The 9,216-nt window shown below is 42.9% G+C and overlaps 1 protein-coding gene and 1 long non-coding RNA gene across 3 annotated transcripts; one reads left to right on the plus strand and one right to left on the minus strand.

Annotated features, from left to right (window-relative positions):
- Positions 1 to 206: 206 nt before the first annotated feature.
- Positions 207 to 6,284, minus strand: LOC128881855 (coatomer subunit beta'). Of its 2 annotated transcripts, XM_054133233.1 has the most exons (9): positions 5,978 to 6,284; positions 5,249 to 5,600; positions 4,238 to 5,176; positions 3,840 to 4,084; positions 3,282 to 3,620; positions 2,605 to 3,204; positions 1,525 to 1,815; positions 1,357 to 1,376; positions 207 to 477 (listed from the first exon to the last, which is right to left on the minus strand). In XM_054133233.1, exons 1-8 carry the CDS (start codon positions 5,978 to 5,980, stop codon positions 1,365 to 1,367), a joined length of 2,781 nt encoding a protein of 926 aa, XP_053989208.1. In that variant the 5' UTR covers positions 5,981 to 6,284; the 3' UTR covers positions 207 to 477; positions 1,357 to 1,364. The 2 variants fall into 2 exon arrangements, with proteins under 2 accessions (XP_053989208.1, XP_053989207.1); XM_054133232.1 differs by lacking the exon at positions 1,357 to 1,376 and having other exon boundaries at positions 5,978 to 6,283.
- A 947-nt stretch (positions 6,285 to 7,231) lies between these two features.
- Positions 7,232 to 8,374, plus strand: LOC128881857 (uncharacterized). The gene is made up of 3 exons (XR_008458202.1): positions 7,232 to 7,493; positions 7,575 to 8,125; positions 8,215 to 8,374. It is a non-coding gene; the product is annotated as an uncharacterized LOC128881857 (long non-coding RNA).
- Positions 8,375 to 9,216: the final 842 nt, after the last annotated feature.

Consider the following 9,216-nt stretch of genomic DNA (forward strand, 5'->3'; position numbering starts at 1 on the left):
TGGGACGGAGGATGGAGCTGCAAAAGGAAATGGGAGAGATTGAAATCACCTTATACCATACTGGTATGATAATATATTTGACATTCCTCGAGTGAGTAGAATCTTCCTGTAAATTCCCTACTTTCTACGTTGTGCTTATTTATAAGAATCTCAGGTTCCTTGAAGGCTGCAGCTGTAAAAGGAAGTAAGAGAAATCTCCCGTGCCATTCTGTTATATTAACAATATATTTAATCTTCGTCACGCGGTTAAAGCCCGCGCGTACATTCTTAATTGGATGCGTTGATGATAAAAGCACTCGCGCACAAGAAATGTCCTTCAACGGTAATACTTGATTCTAAACGACTCCGATCGACTCGCGGGGGAATGACTGACGGAAGGAGAATGGAAATTGCACGTCTGGCGCGCACGTTGCTGATCTCGCCTTCCAGATCGAGGGGCTAATCTTCCTCGAGGAGGTCGTCGTCGAGACTCACGCCCTGCAACAGAAGAGTATCGTTTCAGTTGCAAATTACGCTTGCTACCTTCGGTACGAAGCTTGTACTGTTTACAAATACTGCTATGCTTAGATATTTGCAGGGTGAAGAAGAACAGTATGATAGAAAGGGTGCAGCAGGAGTTGAAGCGGGTTCCAGTGTTATGAGGCTGCAAACAAAATGCATCGTGGGATGAACTAGACTATGATTGATCGTAGGCTGTGAAATTAATGCCAGGTTCATGGAGCACATTTTGATCTATTCCTACTGACTCTTATCCACATAAAAAGGCAAGCATACATCCAAACTCATCGTTGTCCAAGCCTCCTGATTAACTCTAAGTAAATTAACTGTATCCATTAAAGCATTACATCAAATAAAATTCATTTCTAATGAGAAATCTCCGTAAACCTAGCGTCAACATGAATGGACTCTCAAGCATTTTAAACAATAGTCATCGTGTATCTGTGAAACCATTCGTAGATGAAGTTTGAAACTTCACAGGACCATTAAACCCTTCTCCGAGGTACCTACCACCTCCTTGTTTTATTTCTCTGTTTCACCTTTCTCTGGCTTGTTTAATGCGCCATTTGGCCTGCTCGATAGGTGGAACGTGTTCACATACATCAGCCAGGATCGATACATGCCGTGCAGGCGCGTGAGCGTGATACAATATGCTACAGACTGTTTTGGTAACGCAATACCCTTCTAGGGTTACGCGTCCATATTTTAGGGTATCAAGCCAACGTCTAGTTACGCTCCTCTCGGTCTCCCATTCTCCTCTCTCCCTTCCGATCGACCTTGATTCGTTTATCTCGCGACTTTCGATATCGCAACGTCGCTTAATGAATATCGAGGACGTCGGTCCTCGTGCAGACTTACTTTGTTATTCAGAAGCACCACTTATGCGTGTCGCAGGCATGCACAGACAATGGTTACGTTTAAGAACCGAAATAATTCCAGGAGGTGGGATGGAAACATTTAAGACACAAAGGTCGAATTAGGGAAGAGATCGCTCGGGTGAGAATGCGTTAAAATGGGAGGACTTACGGTAGTGTCAATGGTATCGTCAATTTCGAGATCGAGGTCCAAGTCGTCGTCGTCCACCGTGAGTGGCCTGGAACTGCTGGTTGTGGTCTTGGTCGTTTTCTGAGGTGCAGTTGTGTTTTCGGTCGACGCGGGGATTACCTTATCGATATCCAGATCTATTAACCTATTCGTCAGCTCTTCAGTAGTCGATACTTCTGGTTTGCTGTTGCTGTTGACGCCTGCTTTGTAAGTGAATCGATTCGCCTGCTCGGCTGCCAACATCTCCTCCAATGGCTTTCGTTCTGTATTGGGCTGCGATAAAAAATAAAATTGTATTCGCAGTTTTATAGGTTTCCTTACTGTACAACTTTTATTTAAATAATTTTGTTTTATCTGTGAAGTGAAAGTCAAGTTATTATTCGATATTGATACTGCGGATAACCTCCCAAAAATCATTCTCCTATTTTTTTAAAATTGAGCTTTCACTTTAGAGAAAAACTTTGTAGATATTTTCTGTAGGGTTCCGTGAGATCTACCATGGAAAAAAGTTTGAATAAAAAATCTCCATTATTAAGAGAGCTGCAAGATCTGGAGGAGGCAACCTTTGCGAATACTTAAAAAAGTCATCCGTTCATTTTTTAAAAATTGAGTTTTCGCTATAGAGAAAAACTTTCTATATGTTTTTGGCGATGATCCATGAGATCTACAACGAAAAAAAGTTTCGATCCAAAATATTCATTATCAAGAGTTTTCTGAATTTTTGAAAATTAGGTATCCCATTACCTGTTTTTCCGTCAAAATGAATTAAAAAATGAAATCTTTCAATAGTTTGATATTTTTTTTTAAATTCTTCACTTAAAGACGCACACCTGCCCGTCTCGATCATTGAAATCCATTTATCCAATCAAAAGTTATGATTTTTTCAAATGTCACTCGAGAATTCTGTCCGAAGCCCGGCTCACGGATTTATATTAAACAATAACTCGTATTTAATAACAAATACAACCAAATTGTTTATACGAAAGTTGTACAGTATGAGAGCCTCTGCAAACTCGCGAACGCTAAATCGGGCAGACTAAATTAAACTACATATATATTTACTTGAACCGTTGGGAAAGCTGACGCGGGAATCTTCTTCTTGGCTTCCTCCCTCAGGAACTGCTCGACTCTCAAAGCCTCGCTGTAACCAGGGAACAGGTTCTCGTACTGTTCAGGATCGGCCAAGCTCTGTCCAGCCTTCTCGCTCACCGCTGACAACTTCTCCTTCCACAATTTAACGATCGACGAGATTTTGCTGGGCGCGTACGTTCTCGCGAAGAACGCAGCCTCTGGAATCCTGTCCGTCTTCACGAGAATGTCCAAGCATTTGTCGAGTTCCCCGAGAATGAAGTACGACAAGAACGATATGTTATTGTTCCCGGTACTGTCAGCGTCCGCGCCGAGTTTCTCGATCATATTCGCGTTTCCCGTGCTGGTGGCCAGCAACAGAAGCCCTCCGAAGTCCTGCGCCTGATGCAAGCACTCCTGCGCGAGGCACAGCTTGCCCTTTCCCGTAGCCAGAGACGCCAGCTGCCGCCACTTCTGCTGGCTGTTAGCTTCTTTGGCGAGCGAGTGAGCCGTGACGAGATCTTTCAACGCCAATGCCAACTCGAACCTGTGCTCCGGGTCCGTCGAAACCGCCAACGCTTGCTTCTTGAAACCCTGCAATCAGTTACCAGTCGTGTACCGAGTTCTACGCCGAGCTACAGTCGAGAGATAGGTCGTACAAGGACGCGAACCTGCTTTTCCAGAAAGTGCGCGACTCTGGTTCGATGCTCCTTTGGTACCGTAGGTAGAACTCTGTCTGCTGTCTCAAAGTCCTTTCGCATAACGGCTGTCTGATACTCTAAGACGGAGAGTAACAGGGAATAGGAGACAACGGAGAGCTCCTTGTCGCATAAGTAGAGTCTGTTATCCCTGGGGACGTAGCCGAGGAGGTACATCGGTCTGTCCAAGTGCGAGACGGTCACTACTTCGCCACCGACGATGTAGTTTACTCGATTCACGCTGTTTGTGTAGATGAAACAGTCGCCAACCCACAGGCCGGTCTTCACCACTTCGCTCACCTCTGCTATCATCTGTAATATTGTTAATGGACGTTGTACAGACTCTTTCTTCTAGCTTATGCGTGTATCATCTAGCGATTAACGGTAGGTTCACAGAGCTCATGTTTACCCACTGTTGGCAAGAAAGTTTAAAGGAACCATTTACATTCTTCGCCAACCTCGTTGCCATTCATTCGTACAAAGAGCGTATGTGTAAGTGATCTCTGTAAAGCTAGGGTTAAGGTAACGTGCCTCGAACGCGCTCTCGACGTCCTCGATGTCCTCCGAAACCTCAGGAACGTTCGCGACAGCGTCAGCCTGGTACTTCAAGATGAAGTATTGATCGGAGGTGGCCAACGCCACGAGAGACGCGTTCTCCGCCCAATAAACGTGCGTTGGCTGAATGTCTATGCGACGAATTAACTTCAGCGTGTCCCAATCGAAGAAGGACAAGCCAGATCCTGAAGACACTCCCAACAGGAATCCCCCGAAAATACCTAAAAATTACCGATTCAGATTAAGATATTCCACACAAATAGGGCATACATTTAAACTTCATCCGGGAACCAAAATGTACAGTGTAATGTAAAGTCGAAGGTATTCTAAATTTATTTAATAAATACTATTGTAAATTTATTTAGAACGCCAACCGTCAGCTCCGAAATCAGGTTTGAAGCTCTTCTTTTCCTTGAAGTTCTTGAAGACCTTGACAGTGGTGGTGCTTTCCCTGACAGCGTACTGGCTGGAATCAGCAGCCCACACGAATTCGGATGCCTGACCGAACGCCTTGTTCCTCAGCGCCATGGATGTGTAAATAATATACTCTCCGTCCCCACAAACCACCAAAAATCTGCCGTTGGGATTGTGCTGGATAGTTTGCGGATAAATTTCGCAGGCACCCATGTCTTTGACCGCTAGAGGAAGCCTTTCTCCATCCTGCGCTTCCTCTCCCAGAGCCTTTAGGTTCACTTGCTGGATCTCGCTGTGTTTGGCCCAGACAATTTTACCGCCTAGCGAGTCCATGGAAACCGCCGGCTCCTCCCTGCCAACTTTCACCATAACGCTACCCTCGTCGTAGCCGATCGCTACGTTGTTCGAGCCTCGCATACTGGCGATCGTCCATACTCTTTCGAAAGCGTAGTTGAGAGAGGATTCTAATCTGTACGTTCCCGCGTGCCATATTCTGACGGTTCCGTCTTCCGAGCCAGTGAGAATGATGGGCAATTCTGGATGGAAACAGACCGCCGAAATGTTCTGCGTGTGTCCCTCTAACGTCTGCACGCACGTTTTGTTTTGGTAGTCCCATATCTTAACGTATTTGTCGTCCGCTCCAGATATCAAGTATGGTTTGTCACCGCCGTGGTAGTAATCTACGCAATTTACGCCTTTCTCGTGGCCCTCTAACGTGAAATTGGCAGTGGAGGATCCTAATTGCCATACTTTCACTGTTCTGTCCAATGAAGCACTGGCAAACGTATTATTATCTTTAGGATTGAACACGATCTGCATGACGTAGTGAGTGTGTCCCTCGAAGACTTGCTGCCCTATCCAAGCCTTCTCCCAGTTCCACAATTTGATTAACATGTCGTCTAAATGGGACAATGCAAAGAATTAAAAGTTGTAATATCAGATTTCAAGGGAATGGATCTTGCACAACGTACCGCTACTAGTTAATATAAATGGCTGTGTCGGATGTACCGCTATGCATCTGACGTAATCGCTGTGCGCTTCGAAGGAATGCACCCGCTCCAGAGTGTTGTAATTGAACACTCTGATGAGCATGTCATCCGAGCCGGTGACAACCCAATTTTTGCGTGGCACGAATTTGGCTGTACGCACCGGCAAGTCGCATACTTCGAAAGTCTTGACCAACATTTGAGTCTCGTGGTTCCAAATGTTGACATTGCCCTGGTAGAGAGAACAGAGCATCCATGGTTCTGTCGGGTGGAGATCCACGCTCTTCACTCTGTCAGATCTAGCGGTTAGCTTCCGCTTGATGTCTAACCTGAGTGGCTGAAAGAGGACGATACATGAAATAGCGATTATAACAAAGTTTTTGTCATTGCGTGACTTTCTTGGTATGCAAGGATACATTTATTAGCTCGCATACTTTAATATGCAGGATCTTATTTGGAGATACAATCATGACAAAGAAATGACATATATTTTTGAAGAATGATATTAGGGTTAAAAGCAACGCAGAAAACTTTCATTTCGGAGTTTGTAAGTAGAGTTTGTGAAGTTGCGAGGAAACTGTTGGAGGAATGATGAAGGGGAGTGGATATTTTGACGTGTCAGGCGGAGATGCAGTGTCAATACAAAGTGTCCACAGGTGTTTACCGGCGACATAGAATTTAACAGCGAATTAGAATCATTCTCGAGATACGTACCATGTTTCGCTGTGCAACTTGCTTTTCCTTTACGAGGTACTCAATTACTCGGGACTCGACGGAAGGAACACATTAACGGCTCCAAAATCTCCTGCCATCAAGTTAGGACGTGGCCAATGCTTATATTGAAAATGGCGTCCGCGTGCACCAGATTGTTCATTGCTAAAGAACTGATAAATAAAACGCTTCGGCACTAGTTCCACGTTAACGTTCTTACAGATTGCGTTAATCGTCGCGTGATCTGTAATAAATTGATCACGAAACGATCGTACGTATGCGTGTATGTGCTTACGTTACATTGGTTAGGATTGTTCCGTCGATAATATCGACACTATCACGTGATCTCGACGAGCCTTGTGGTCAATGGCGGGGTTTTTGAATTGGAATCTTTTCGTTCCAAGTGGCGAATCGTACGATTCAAAATAGAATTTTGCTTTGGTAACGAGTAAAAAGACGAGTATGAATTTTAATGAATTCCTTGTGTATTAATAGGATTCTTTGATTTATAATTAATGCAGGAATAATTATCGGTGAAGAAACGCCCACGTTGCAGTGAAAATAGTTACCTAGTGTATCTATAAAATGGCGCCACTAACTAAAACGGTCGATAATTATTGCTAAGATAAACAATTGTTCATAGAAATGATGAATTCGAATAATAAAGTTAGATACTATAGAATTACGATGCAAAGAATCGTATTAGTTATGCATTTATCGTAAATAATAAATAATTTTTTTAAAGGCGGCGGTGGCGCCATCTAGCGGCGACAGCGGAAACTATTTTCACTACAAGCTTGTGCGCTTTACCACCGATGGCGCCACTGTCTGCAGGAATCTCTAATTATTTTTAAATTGAATAATTACTGATACAGATGGTAAATTTGACGTATTAACGTAATATATTGTAGTGTTATAAAACAATAAATCGTATTAATGACGCAAATAATGAAAAATTTATAGAAAATTAACAGTGGCGCCATCCTGTAATGGGGCAATGGGCAATGGGAACTACTTTCACTGCAAGCTTGAGCGTCTTGCCATCGATTTTCCACTGACATTTGTTACTCTTATTACTATCTTACTGTCATTATTATTATTTATTATATAAATGTATGAATACCCAACCGCTAGGTGGCTGCGTGTTCGTGCCAACCCAAAAGAGAACTCGCAAAGTTCGCATGATATATACAAGTTCGATTCGTCCGGTGAATTATCTGAAACAAAAAACAACAAAATATATTGTAGATTCCTGTATCCTATAATATCCCATCACAATAATTTCAAATTCTACTATATGCCGGTATCTTAATATTATTAAACATTTCCTTTTTTAAATTGATGAAAACTTTTGAATTCATCTAAGATTCCTCAGGATTGCGAATAATAGCTGCAAGCCTGGCAAATTAAAAACAGACCGTTTTATAACAAAGTCTTTGATATAAACTTTAACCGAATACTGTTTCTGAATTTTGTAAGTAGTGTAATAGATACACAACATTTTTGACAGTGTTCAAAGGTAAGATTCGATCTACAGACTTATATCAGAAATTAAAATAAAATAGTTGGTCACGATCGGAGAGTTAATACCCGATTTTAGTTTTCGCAGTCCCTGTTGTCTCCACGCTGAAATATTTGGACTGGTACCTGTTTCGTGTAGAGGACCGCAGTATTGATCACTCGGGGAGGAAAAGGCACGTTGGGGGTGGCTGGCGAACACGTGGCACTGGTCCAACTTCGAAGGGAGGATTTTTGTGGAAGAAAAAATGGAAGCTGGTAGACAAATAAATTTCGTTAAATATAATTTAAAATTAATCTACCTTCCCAAAGAGAAGAAGGACTCACGTATCTCCAAGAAGCTCAAAGAAGGATACTTGAGAATATTCAATAGAAATCCTTCGAGGACCTCAGCAATGAAAAATATTCAAATAAAGCCTTAAACGTAGTCTTCGTGGTCATGTTTACCTTCTAATACAGCAATTGGGAGCACACAGAGCTTACACGAGAATAATCTACCTTGCAACGTGCTGGGTTATTGATCCACTTTGGCTGAAATGCAGATTTCACGTGCTCGAGGGTTCCATGCATTTCTTTTTAATCGCAGCATTACTCGTGCAGTGGTATTGCTGGAAAAGATTAAGAATTTAAGTGGTAATAACAAAATGAATTACAATCGTAGCTAGGAAATGCGATATTTTGCTTGCATATTATTCTTTTCGAAATTTCTTTTGTTATTCTAGAAAAATTGTATAGGGTTCGAAAAGGTTTGGAAACACGGGTTTTGGGAGGTGTCGTAACATGGTCGATGGCTTCCAACTGGAAGACGCTATCGGAGGAGGCGGAGGGTCTCGAGTGGAAGGAGGGAGGGGGTGGGAACGAAGGGAGAACGCAATCAGAGGGGTTGATAATACGAACAAGCTGATAGGAACCGACCCCAAGAGGAGCGTAACGGTGTTGGTATATAAGGCACGAGCAGCGAACGTCTGCTCCTGACAGCCCATTACCACTGTACAAACGCGGCCACGGAGCTCCGGGAGGATGGCGAAATCTCTCTCTCTCTCTCGCTCTCTTCTCTCTCGACGGCTGGTTCCGTCCCTTTCCGCGTCTGCTTCCCTTGACAGCGTTTGCTCGCTCTTTATTCGGTTGTAGAACTTGCTCCACCTGCGGAAAGGACGTCGAGAATGTATTATACAGGTTGTATCACAGTTCCTTCCAGAAATGTCGGAGGTCCTTGAGAGGGGGTGTTCGGGGGAGAGAGGAAGATTTGGAACAAGTTTTTCCTTAGCGAAAATGTTGTCCGAGGCTTCGTTAAGGAGTACAGAGTCATTAAGGAGCTAGACAGACGCAGTAGTACAGGCTACGCTTTAGTCGGACGCAGTAGTATAGGCTCGCGCTAGACAGACGCGGTAGCATGGGCTATGCGCTCGGCGACAAGTCTTCTACATGGTTTCTACATACATGCTTGTGTGAAGCCATTTTCTGTATCTGAAACAATTTTTTAATATTATTTTAAATGTCTTAAATATGAACTAGGAAGAATCGACTTTCAGGTAATTCAACAATTTTGTATACCAAAATTCTCTGTTTAAGAATGATTTATATGTATAAAACATGTAATTTCCTTGTCTATGAGCCTAGGAAATATAAAGGTATTTGTGTGTGAAGCTTCTTGAAATTTAGTTAATCGGTTACTTTAAATTTTGTAACTCTGGTAAAAATTGATGGAATGGTTTGAAATTTGG

The sequence above is a fragment of the Hylaeus volcanicus genome, chromosome 9, assembly GCF_026283585.1.
Source record: "Hylaeus volcanicus isolate JK05 chromosome 9, UHH_iyHylVolc1.0_haploid, whole genome shotgun sequence".
NCBI lineage: Eukaryota > Metazoa > Arthropoda > Insecta > Hymenoptera > Colletidae > Hylaeus > Hylaeus volcanicus.